General features: G+C 42.8%; 2 protein-coding genes across 8 annotated transcripts in view; one reads left to right on the forward strand and one right to left on the reverse strand.

Annotated features, from left to right (window-relative positions):
* Positions 1-13144, forward strand: part of LOC137250410 (uncharacterized) — a 111114-nt gene that overhangs the window by 41265 nt on the left and 56705 nt on the right. The gene's annotated exons all lie outside the window — the stretch shown is intronic.
* Positions 1-13144, reverse strand: part of LOC137250415 (transforming growth factor beta-1-induced transcript 1 protein) — a 72597-nt gene that overhangs the window by 26061 nt on the left and 33392 nt on the right. For all 5 annotated transcript variants that reach the window (XM_067783168.1, XM_067783169.1, XM_067783171.1 and 2 more), the window contains exon 3: positions 7325-7543. In XM_067783168.1, the coding sequence (XP_067639269.1) occupies positions 7325-7543 (219 nt within the window). The remainder of the gene's footprint in view (positions 1-7324; positions 7544-13144) is intronic.

Raw genomic sequence — 13144 nt, forward strand, 5'->3', positions numbered from 1 at the left:
GAATATGTGCGGAGTGAAATTCTGTGTCAACCACAGTGTACGGAGCATAGCGTACACTTTTCCTACGGTACTAAAGATAGAGGTCTAAAGGTCAAAGGTCAATGTTTTGTTAAAAACTATGCCAAGATTTCTTGCCGTGTCAACATATTCTCTAACAGAATTTTCAAACATAATATTGTCTAAGCCATTTATAGCTAGCGGCTTTCTGCGTATGACAATACATTTCGACTTTCTAGGATTTAGACGTAAACCGTTCATAGAGGCCCATACACCTATATGACTAAGGTCATGATTCAAATTACTTATACAGGAACTCATACAATCGACAGGACAGCACGTATACAATTGAACATCGTCAGCATAAATGTGGACGTCACAATACTTAAGGACACGAGGCAGGTCATTAATGTACAATACAAATAACAAAGGACCAAGGATTGAAAGTTTGACTTTCTACTATCTACACATACTGCCTGCATTCTGCCGTCTAGATAAGATCTGATTAGGTTGGTTGCATGACTGGAAAAATTAAACATGCCTTCCAGGTTTTTGCATAGTAGAGTATGGTAAATAGAGACAAAGGCTTTGGAGTGGTCAAGAAGGGTTAGGAAAACCGTAAAGTTATCATCAATTAGCTCCCGTATATCTTCTACTACAGAAATAAGTGCCTTCTGGTCTGAAACCAGAGTGATGGTCCGTTAAGAGTTTATTTACGTGCACATATGTGGCGATCTGCCCATGTAGGATGCGCTCAACGACCTTCGAAAGAAAAGACAGTATGGCTATCGGCCTGTACTCTTTGTTTTGTTTGGGTAGAATAATTTTCACAAATTTTGCACAAATTCCGTCTAAACCTATAGCGTTGGACTTCACAGAAAGTATGGCTTTCACAACATCACAGTCATCGACACGAACAAACTCGAGGGGACTTGAATCAACATTTACATGATCACAGTAGTTGTCAATACATACATTAGATTCTTGACAAGTAAGAGTTGAACCTGTTACAGTATCCAGAACGAAGTTGGGCCAGAGTTACTCGTGTCTTCTTTGGTAGTCTGCTGTTTTTCTAGGATAGTGTGTATTGATAACGGAGTTCATCGGGCGCGACTTGAGAAAGATGTTTGAAAAGATTCCGTGTGGAGTATGCTTGTCATAATAGTGCTTAGGGAGATGTTCCCTTATCCCTCTTGGAGGCAGAGCTAGATCAAGCAGTTGTTTGCTGGGGTATCCCGCTTTGTGACAATTTAGCAAAAACTGTCTGTTCAGCATTTCGTTATGTTCTCACGCCTCACTATGTAGGAGACACCCCGCAGGCCTACAGCTTTTTCCAGTCTAGTGTTTTTTAGACCAGGCCACCAGACTGGCAACACAAAGCACATGAGCGGTCGGGCAATGTGAGTGGTTAGCAGCATTTCTTTGCCTTTTTACAAGTAGTTACTTCCGGCAAGAAACTTGGAGATTTTGTTGCTTTGTACTTTGGATGCAATTTCGAAGGCATGGGTCTTGAAGGTGAGAGTGTATCGAATTTTGCTCCTAAGATATTAGTGTGACTAACAGTTGGTAACACCATCGACGTGAACGTCCAGTATTTGCGTCATCTGTTCCTTCCTCGTCATAAACAGAGTGGCCGTGGATTTGGTAAATGATAGTTTCAGGAGGCGCAAGGCGAACAAACCAGAAAGGCTGGGGAGATAGCTATTTATTCTAGAAACGAACTCGTCTATTATAGGCCAGGTCCTGGAAGGAAATGATAGTGACTCCTGTGGTACACCTTGCTTAATTCTCCTAGGTTTTGAATTTTCGTTCCTAAATTAAACCAACGACTGCGGGCCATTCAGATAATTTTCAATCCATATTTTTAAACAAGGGGGAAGGGTTGACTCTTCGATGCTCTGAACTAGCGCGGCGCCGTGGTTGACTGTGTAGGAAACTTTTTGCAGGTCATGTTCCACGAGCACTGTCCTATGATGGGGTTTTTCTGGTACAGTTCGTAATTTATATGGGTTTTTACGGCGTGAAGCGCGGTGGTAGTGCTATATATATTGCGGAAGCCATGCTGATGGGTGGCTAAGCGAAGATTGCCAGTAAAATGAGAGAGTAGCACGGTTTCCAATGTCTTCGCTACTGGAAGAGGTGATATCGCAAGATATGAGTGTAACCTTCGTTAGCTGGTTTTTCAGGCTATAGTAGTGGAATTATCCTTGACATTTGCCATTACTAGAGAATGACAAAGAACTTCAACGAAAGTTTGGAAACGTACGTCAGATAGCTTACTCCCTCACGTAGATTGTAGTGATGTGTTGGAGCGACCGTATGAGCTGGAGACGCCCGTTTGGCGCGAGAAGCAGTAGACAGTTGATGTGGCCTTCTAGGCAGCGAGCGCGCTGTTTTTGTAGAAATTTTGGGGTCGAAGAATATAGGGTTCTAGCCCAGAATATTCCAAACGATGCAATCATCTTTTGCACTTGACACACTGACAAGAGTACGACCGTCTGAGATAAATCCTTTTCCGCCATATGCAGCTAAACTACAGGCCCAGACCGCGGTTGAGCTGAATCCCTTCCCGGAACAGGAGCGTATGGAGCAGTCCAGCTACAAAGAGCTGCTCCGAGGATGACAATTTGTGGGAGGGACGCAAAAACTTAAATGGGCTTACATTGATATGACAGCCGTTGGTCAGGGAAAAACAAATACCGCGTCGCTCCGATACATAATTAGAACCGGCTGCCGTGAGAAGCGAAGATGTGATTACGATTGCACATTAACAATTTTACAATTATGAATGCTGTAATCGTAATCATAGCTTATATGTTGTTGTTGTTGTCGTATTAGCGATAAAGACACTCCCACGCTTCCCAAGGCAGTCGGTTCTATGTACCGGAGCGACTCGGGATTTTTCCCGACCAAGGAATGTCATTTCAGTGTGACCCCATTTAATTTGTGACCCCGGTCCTGAGAAATGGTTTTGCTGCATTTGCCAGAAAAGAATCTTTTTAGGACGGTCATACTCTGTTCAGTGTGTCTCGTGCAAGGGATGGTTGCATCGGACAGGTTGTTCTAGGCTTGATCCCAAAACCCGACGTCCACGTAACTTTTATAAATCTTTTGTGGCTCCTTGCTGCTCACGCCCAAGGGCGTCCCGTAGTCTACGCCTAAGCGCCCCCCCCCCCCCACTACCTTCCAGCAGCCTCGCTGCTCAGCAAGCCACAACAAGTACCCGCTGCTGCTCGCGCCCCACGGCGCCAACAACTCAAACAGCTGAAACCACTCATAACTACTACCTTCGTAGTAGAGCTGGTAGCAATGCTGAGCATCAGCCCGTGCCCCCGTCTTCTTCTCCCCCCCTCTTTTCTGGCAGCAGTCGTGCAGGTCAGGGAAACAGACTCTTAGTCCCTACCTCCGTTTGCACCGTCTGCCAGCACAGAATATATAGGTTTGCGACATCCGCTCAATGAAGCTCCTGCCTTGGGTGGTGCCACTTTCCTAGATGTTCTGGTCTCCGCGACGGCAACCCCTCGACGAGTTTCATCGCGCCATGTTGCCAGGTCGCAAACCCAAATGCTTGCCCAAGGGCGCCCAGTCCCAAGGCCACAACAGCAATTGCGTCCTGGCCTTCCACAACCTAGGCGTAGTCACCCGTCACTTACCCCTAGAGTGGCGGCGTCACCCCTCATGCACTTCAGAATTCTGCAGTTAAACTGTAATGGACTAACTGGGAAGATTACGGAGATAGTCGATTTCATGAAGCGGCACAACATCCGCATTGCTGCGATTCAAGAGACTAAACTCACATCAAGATCTGCATTGCAGACTTGCTCTGGGTATAATGTCCACAGGAAGGACCGCGAGAGCGGAAATGGAGGCGGCCTCGCGTTTATTATACACCACTCTGTGCAATATCATATATTTGATCCTGGTATTGACCGTAGGGACAATGTCTTAGAACGTCAAGGCCTATCTGTCCGGTCAGGCGATGCAAATCTAGAAATCATCAACATCTACATCCCTCCTGTCACCTGTTGCCCCAGTGAATACCGCCCTAAAATCGAGGCCTTACTCACTGGCAACAATCGCATTATCTTAGGCGATTTCAATGCCCATCACGACCTATGGCATTCAAACTTGCGGGCGGACAGTAGGGGTGAGATGTTGGCGGATCAAATAGAAGAAACGACGATCTGCACAATAAACGGAGACGCCCCCACACGTATGGTAGGAAGCTGTCATAGCTCGCCAGATATCTCAATCGTGAGCGCAGAACTCGTAAACTGCGTCAACTGGCAGCCGATGGTAACATTGGCATCCGACCACCTGCCCATACTTATTTCGTTCGAGCGTACCGCCTACTTCATCGTCACCGAAAAACGCACTTTCATAAACTTCAAAAAAGGAAAGTGGGAAGAACATAAATATGCGACAGACAGCAGCTTTGCTGCCCTCCCTATCCCGACTGATGCCCGCCAAGAGGAGCGTGCCTTCCGTAAGGTCATTGAATCCGCCTCGGCACATTTCATTCCCGCCGGAAGAATTCCCGAAATCCGGCCCCACTTCCCGGCGGAGGCCGCGAGCTTAGCGAGGGAACGCGACCTTATAAGACAGCTTGATCCAGGCGACCCCCAAATAAGGGATATAAACCAACGCATCAGATTGCTTGTGGACGAACACAAGCGGGCGAAATGGGAAGAGCACCTAAGAGGTTGTAACCTCTCTACCGGTGTAGGTAAACTTTGGTCCACCGTAAAGTCCCTATCGAATCCGACTAAGCACAAAGACAAAGTTTCCATCGCCTTTGGCGATAAGGTGCTGTCGGATGCGAAAAAATGCGCGAGCACTTTCTGCCGACAATATATAATGCATCCTACGGTCGACAAAGATAGACGGAGAGCCAATAGACACGCACATAAACACAAATTCAGCGCGTCACCAATCACCATCACCGCTAGAGAGGTTGAGGACGCCATTGGTCGCGCTAAACCATCCAAAGCAGTGGGCCCAGACGGCATAGCCATGCCGATGCTTAAAAACCTAGGGAAAGAGGGTTTCAAATATTTAGCGCATGTCTTCAACCTGTCTCTCTCCACCTTTGCCATACCCGAGAAATGGAATATGGCCAAGGTGGTCCCGCTACTAAAGCCTGGGAAACCAGCTAACGTAGGTGAGTCATATCGTCCGATATCTCTCCTATCGTATCGCCGTGGCAAAGACGCTTGAAGCCATTTTTCTCCCTTATTTCCAAGCACATTTGCAGCTAGCCCCCCATTAGCATGGCTTCAGAAAACTCCATAGCACTACCTCCGCGCTAAATGTCATTAGCACCCAGATAAATTGCGGTTTGAATCAATACCCCCACCATAGAACAGTACTCGTAGCGCTAGACCTATCAAAAGCCTTTGATACGGTCAACCATGGCTCATTACTGCAAGACCTGGAAGGGTCTACCCTTCCCCCATGTCTTAAAAGGTGGACCGCAAATTATCTGGGTGGTCGGCAGGCATCGGTGCAATTCAGAAACGAAACATCAAAACCAAGGAGAATTAAACAAGGGGTGCCACAGCGTGGTGTCCTATCCCCACTTTTGTTTAATTTCTACATATCTAAGCTACCTTCACCACCGGAAGGAGTCACAATCGTTTCCTACGCCGATGACTGCACAATAATGGCCACAGGCCCAGGCCCAGAGATCGATGAGCTATGCAATAAAATAAACGGCTATCTCCCTGATATCTCCAGTTTTTTCGCCTCGCGAAACCTGGCATTGTCACCGACTAAATCTTCCGCCACCTTATTTAAAACATGGACGCCCCAAATGTCGACCATATTGAACATCCACGTCGATGGCACTACCTTACCGACTGTCCTACACCCCAAAATCTTGGGTGTGACGTTTGATCAGGATCTACATTTTGGTGCGCACGCAACCGCAATTGTTCCGAGAATTCAGAGCCGTAATAAAATCCTCAAATCCCTTGCTGGCAGTACATGGGGAAAAGATAAAGAAACGCTCATGACCACATACAAAGCAATTAGCCAGCCGATTACGTGCTACGCGTCACCCATACGGTCGCCAAGCCTAAAAACTTCTCACTGGAAGAAACTACAGGCCTGCCAAAATACTGCTCTCAGAATCGCCACGGGCTGTCTTCTTATGTCCCCAGAACACCATCTGCATAATGAGGCGAGAATACTCCCCATCAGGGAGAGAAATGAGATGCTGACCAAACAGTTTCTGTTGAATACCCAGAAACCTGGGCATCCCAACAGACATCTGATTGACGAACCAGCACCGCCTAGGGGCCTAAGAAGTCATCTCCGTAAGCATTTTGAGGAAATACGGCACCTGAGAACCCAGCCGTATGAAGCGAAAAAACTCAAGCAGGTCCTTGGTGAACTCCATAGACAGGCGTCGGACCTTTATGCCGGGAATTGCCCGGTGAATCCAGTACTTGAAGAAAAATATCCAGAACTCGCGGAAGAGGAACGCATACTCCCCAGGGAAACGCGTGTCACTCTTGCTCAACTTCGTTCTGGATACTGTAACAGGTTAAACTCTTACCTATCCAGAATCAACCCCGACATACAAAATGTATGCTCCGCTTGCAATGTGTCCCCACATGACACCAACCATCTCTTTAATTGTAATGTGGAACCAACGCCTCTAACACCCCTTTCCTTATGGTCCACCCCTGTTGAAACGGCAAGTTTCCTTGGAATCCCGTTAGAGGATATTGATGACAATTTGTGATCGGTCGCGGCTATTAGGTGGGGCGAGCATTGCTACAACAACAACAACAACAACACTCCCACTTGATGGTCCTTTGCCGGATATAGATCCGGTAAGTTCCGGTAACTAAGCACCATTAAGGTATTAGGCGGACCATCTCGGGAACGATTAATATGACCACATTAAACCTTCTAGGCCATCCGGCCCTCCCCACCCCCTAGTTCCATGAGAAACTTGGTGTCGCCAGAACCTCGGCTGTCAATGAAACAAGATTCGTCACGGATAGGTGAGGTTGACAATTGGGTTGGAGAAGCTATATATTGCGCTGGCACCCGCTTTAGAGGGTTGCGCTACACAACCCCTTGAATCAATTTGGTACTTTAGTTGCCTCTTACGACGCGCTTACCTACTGCGGGTATATTCTAAGCCCCCTAACTCGCTGAGGGTTCATAACTTATATCCACCAGCCAATTGGTTTCAGTGGAATCCATTCCTTGTAGAAATCGACTGGACTTTTGATTACTTTAAACACTGATATAATTTGAGTGGGGATAAAGCTTTCTGTTTTGATATTCTAAAACTATATACAAATGCACTTACCTCTAAAATGGGTTGCTTACAGCCGTGACAGGTTCCTGAGTAGTTTTTAACAAAACATTTGGCGCAAACTGGTTCGCCGTCTTGGATATTAAAGGTGGCCTCCTCAATAGGTGTATTGCAATCCTTACATACAAAATGCTCTGGATGCCACGTCTTGCCAAGCGCTGTTATTATGCGCTTTGTTATGATTTCATTGCATTTGTGACAAACCGATTCCGACTGAAAAGTGGAAAAAAAATAAATATAAATCATTAATGATATAACAAAAGAAATGGAAACAAAAAATAGCTGAGACAATAAATAAACGCTTAAAAACAAAAGTGAGATTACACAAAACGATTTAACCTTGCGGCAAAACCTTAGTCGCTTTTATTGATTTCCTTCTTTTTTTTGCATTCTTTTAAGTTTACTTTCTTTTATGAAACAAATTTTTAATTGTCTTATAATGACAATGGGCAGCTCCACAAAAACAAATACAGTCGGTCCATTGCGCAATTAAGTATAACAAGCACGTCAATTGATTGTAGGACACGGCTTTCGTTACGAATTTATTAAATTATGTATCAGCGTAAATGTTTTTATTTATACGGCGCGTTGTTGTCATTCCATCATACTTATTTTTAATATTTATAGCGCGAAATTTTTTATTGTGTGATTTATTTATTCGAGAGCGCATATTCGATTATACAGAGTTGGACAAAATAAAAGCTTATTTATTTATTTATTTATTTACAAAAGTTTCAAGATTCCATTAAGAATGCTTAGTTCTTTTTATTCTGGAATATTAAACGCAAAAATTTTAGCATCAAAACCGAATTCTGGGTCTGCTGTATACTGTGTCGATCCAGAAAGAAGAACATCCTACAGGCTGCCAGATTACTGCAGCGTCTTTCAGGCGGAAATTATAGCCGTGAAGAAAGCAGCAGAAGTTCTGGAGGAAGCGTGCTTAAGCTGCAGTCGCGTTAATATATATATTGATAGTCAGGCGGCGATTAAGGCAATAATCTCACACAGTACTTAATCAAGAAGTGTGCTGGAATGCCAAGAAGCACAACAGAGAGTTCGCTCCGGCGGGACCATTACATCTATAAACCATAAAGGGATAGAAAGTAACGAAAAGGCCGATGTATTGGCAAGGGAGGGTGCAAAACTCGCTGAAACGACAAAAGACGTCCCAATCCTCTTAGGAGAAATGAAAAGGAGACAAGAGTTGCATATTATCCATCAAGCAGAATAGGCGTGGACAGAAGCGCGGGACTGCAAAATTTCTAAGATCATATGCAAAGCCTTCGATATTAGACTCACAAAGTGGCTCATATCTCTGAAGTGAGAATACTTAAGGCTCACGATGGGCATACTAACTGGACGCTACCTTCTGGCGTCACATGCTTGTAAGTAAGGGCGCGTCAGTGGAGCAGATGTCGGAAGTGCGAACTGCAGGAAGAAATGGTTAAGCACGTTCTGTGTTCATGTGCTGCGAGCCAGCTATTATGGGCGGCAGAGTTTCCAGATCTCGAGGCAGCAATTAAGCTAAGTCATAGAAACATTTTAGCATTTGCCAAGCGAAGGGAGGAGTTATTCTATAACATAAGACCTGGCACCTGTTTTGGGTTTTTACGTTTGCTCCTCAAACAAATTCTGGTAACACTCTGGCCACATTGAGACGGAATATCTCTTCCAGTATGCGTCTTGCTACTTTTAAATTGGCGAGATGAGATGTATGTAGATGCGCTGCAAGAAGTCCTGCGATTAATCCCTTAAGAGGCTGATCTGCGATTGATCTCTATTGTCTACATTGAGGCATAATTGATGCCCTCTAGTCCCCTTTAGGCCTTCAGTTTATTGGCGACCCAGGCGATAATATTATATGCATCACCGGTATGGCACCGATCTACATTAAGTGACCCACCAAAAATATATACTAGCAGCCTAAGGTATTGCTGTTAAAAGAATAGCATGTGCTTATAGGACGATATCTGATGGCGCGATCTTGTTTAATCCCAGTAGATCAAGTGAAATGGCCCATCTGTATGGCTTTGGAATCGGCCGACCATCTGAAGATGCCAAAAAAATTGAGGTAAGCGCGCTGAACATTCATGTTAGTTCGGAATAAAGCTACGCTAAGAGTGGAAACATGGCCATGGCATTATCCTTAAAATGACAGGAGCTTGAGTATACTCCATATCAGACCAAGGAAAGAACTTGTGATTGAAACACCCGTTTATAAGCTAATTTGGTACCAATGATGCGGATACGAAGTGTTGAGGTTGGCAATATGGAGCCGATAAAGCATATTGAATACTTACCGGTAGGTGCACAAATAGGGCGTACCGAGAAATACCCGTGAGGGTATAAAAATAGTGGAAAAGGCATCTGTGTCCGGCAATACCCGTAGTGGTATAAAAAGGACCCGCCTGACAATACCCGTTCAGGGGCATTATGAATAGGTACAAATGGTCTCTCCATATGCCATGCTCAAAGAGGAATCACTACAACTTATATAAAGCGATCGAAATTGGCGGGGTGCTTAGACTTCGAACGACATACATACATACATAAATGGGGCGGATGGATATTCGCTAAGGCGACTGGCGACACCGCTTAGAACAACTTTCTAAACTATTTTGAAGTTCTTTTCTATGGTTTTACGCCCATCACCTTTGGTGCGGATGAATCAAATAAAACAAGGAGCCTCTTGGTGCTTCAGTCTTGTCCGACAGTGTAAATATGAACAACATTCATACATCGCACTTTTATGTTCTTATATTTTTTATTGCTTTGACCGTCGAACACAAAACAGTCAAAATCGAAGTTTTTGCACGATTTATGTTAATAAGTCAATTTAAGTTCTATATAAGGCACACGTCAATGGGCGATGGACTATTATTATGGGCGGTCATTATGTATGTAGTGTGTATGCCACGTACATACATATTCATGCAACGTACGTAGTAATTTTTTATTATATTTTATGTAACAAAAAGTGTCTTAATTCTGGATCTAAATAATCGCTATTAATTTTATTGCAATTATCGCTGACACTTGGAGTGTGACATCAGCGTGCTGCTATTTCGGGCGGCCTCCACACAATTTGGCATTGTTAATGCTAATACATAAATATGTGGGTACATATGTATGTATATTTCTTCTTGCTAAAAAGGACAACTAAAACTTTATTAAGACATTGCGTGCTCAGAGTTTGTGCTTTTCATGTGTTTCGTTTTAGATAGTTAAAAGTATGGGCATTTTCTGATTAACGGACATTCAGAGAATTTTTGGTGAGTCGGCTTTGGAATAGATGATCTATATTTGCTAAGAGTGTATATTATAATTATCTGGGTCCCGGGTAATAGGGGGATAGAGGGTAACGACAAGGCCGACGAGCTGTCGCAAGTAGGCATACCGTTAGCAGTAGCCAAGGGGAATATCCAAATGAAGAAAGCACAAACAAAGTGGAATAACATCACCACTTGTGCAATATCAAAATCCATTTGTCCAAACTATGATGGAACGAGGACGAGAAGTGTTCTGAACAAATCCAGGGCCAACACAAGCAAACTGAAAGCAGTCTGCACCGGTCATTGGGCAGTAGGTACGAATGCGGAAAAGGTGGGCATTCTGTATTATAACGACTACTGCAGAAGCTGAAAAGATCCAAATGCCAGGGAGACAGTAGAACACTTTATGTGTAAATGCCCGGCTCTAGCTTGAGCCCGACTAAGGTTCCTTGGAACCCCGTTTCTAGAAGACCTCAGAGGTTTATCTGTGATAGCAATCCCGAATATTCTTAATTTTATCAACAACTCTGGCTGGTTGTAATACATTGACCGTTACATACCGTAGGTTTTAGACGAGTTACATGGCATCAAAACGGCTTTAAATAGGTACTTGGGCGACCAGGGTCTCAGCCATTTTACCTAACTACCTATAGTATAATTACTACCCACCTAAAAAATTGTACAATATACATATGTTATTAAGGAAATAAAATAAAATATAAATGAAGATAATCCGGTTTACAAATTGTTATTTGATTATCTCCATTTTCGTATTTAACTCCCACTCGTTATTATATAACTCAATTTCTCATATAAATTTTTCCCTTCGATAATTATGATAAAATTTTTGAGATGCGGACTTTTTCCATAGAAAAAGTTCCACCTCTAGAGTGTAATCTCTACTTGAAAGCTCAAAATAAAGGATAAATGTGAAAATTTGACAGAAAATAATCTAGGGATGGAACATATGTAAACACGTGGATTATCTATTCACGATTTATTGTAGATTAAAGGCGGCGGTACAATGAAAATTTTCATATAGATGCGTTTAACAAAAGGTTATAAATCTGAAGGAACTTCAGACTTGGCAATTGAAGTTTATTTCGCCTTGCCGATTCACCTACAAAATTTCGCGAAGCACTGTTTTAAACAATCTGCCTATACAAGAAAAATACTTGCTAACATATTTTGTTTCGTATTCATTTGTTATATTGCAGTTTATAATTGCAAAAAATGTTAGAAAAGTTACCTAGTGGGAAAAATAATTTCACTTGCAAATTGTGCCAGCACCCTTAACCAACGCAAATGTTCAATCCTTCTTGTGTTTTGCTTGTAACAAAATTTGAGAGTTGGCTACTTTTTCATATCAGATGGCGCCAATGTCGTTCGATCTGTCATTCTCCATAAAAATACATGCAAACAACACATCATGCATAAGCTTGTGTTAAACTAATCTATATGAAAAACTGCTTATGTTACGGGAGCTATAAGGCATGTATCTGTTGCACTGTAGTGTATTCTGGTTTTTCTATTAGCTTCCTCATCTATAAGTGAAATTTTCATTCGAAAGAGGAGGAATTGGAGAATTGCAAGGCTGCATAATAACGTTGTTTTCATCAAAAAAATATGAACTGTAGGAATACATACTTATGGTATTACGTTATGGCGTAGGGTACACTAAGATGTACATATGTGAACACAGCCTAAGTACTGGCTATACCTTATGCTTATGTTTATAAAATAGCGAGTAAGATTCGTTTGTAAAAAACTGGAGAATAAGAAAATACTATGTACTCGCCACTTTGGAAAAATAAAGGAGATTCATTCGATTTTGGATACCAACGTGATCGCAAGTGCTTTATTATTCCTCGTGGAACCACATACTATTGCACAACAGAGCTTCTCAACCCTTATACACTTATAGCACATTTGTTTTTTTTTTTGCGCTAAATCATAGGCACAGATACAAATTTGCACTTCAGATATAAAAGAAACTTTAAAAGCACTACCTTATGCCCTCACATAAAAATACAATTCACATGGAAGTTTTTGATTTTTATACATATGTAAGTGCAGAGCAAAAGCACTTTCATATGATGCACGAGCACTTCGGTATAAAAAAACAAATTTAGACTAACAAATTGACAACTAAAAATTATTCAAAAATATTATGGCACTGAAACAAATGTGTATTCAAGACTGATTTATTAAGAAAATTAAAATTACTCCAGCCATTCAAAGATTTGACGTCGGTTCTAGATAAGACTTGGAAACTTGCATACGTCTTTATTTTCATATTTTGTTGACGGTATTGAAAGTAGTGATAAGTTGCATGTGCGCGTCTTGAGAAGTTCGAGACCCGCGGTCGCAAAATTTAGTACCTCGCAAATATCTCGCTTCATTTGTCTTGCTCGAGTTTCGCGCTTGAAGTTGAAACGAACTAATTCAAATATTGTATTTGGACTAACATAGGCAACATCGATTCAAATTTTTTAAATATGGGCGTGACTCCGCCCTTTTCAGACACATTTTTTTTTTACTA

The sequence above is a fragment of the Eurosta solidaginis genome, chromosome 4, assembly GCF_040869045.1.
Source record: "Eurosta solidaginis isolate ZX-2024a chromosome 4, ASM4086904v1, whole genome shotgun sequence".
Lineage (NCBI taxonomy): Eukaryota > Metazoa > Arthropoda > Insecta > Diptera > Tephritidae > Eurosta > Eurosta solidaginis.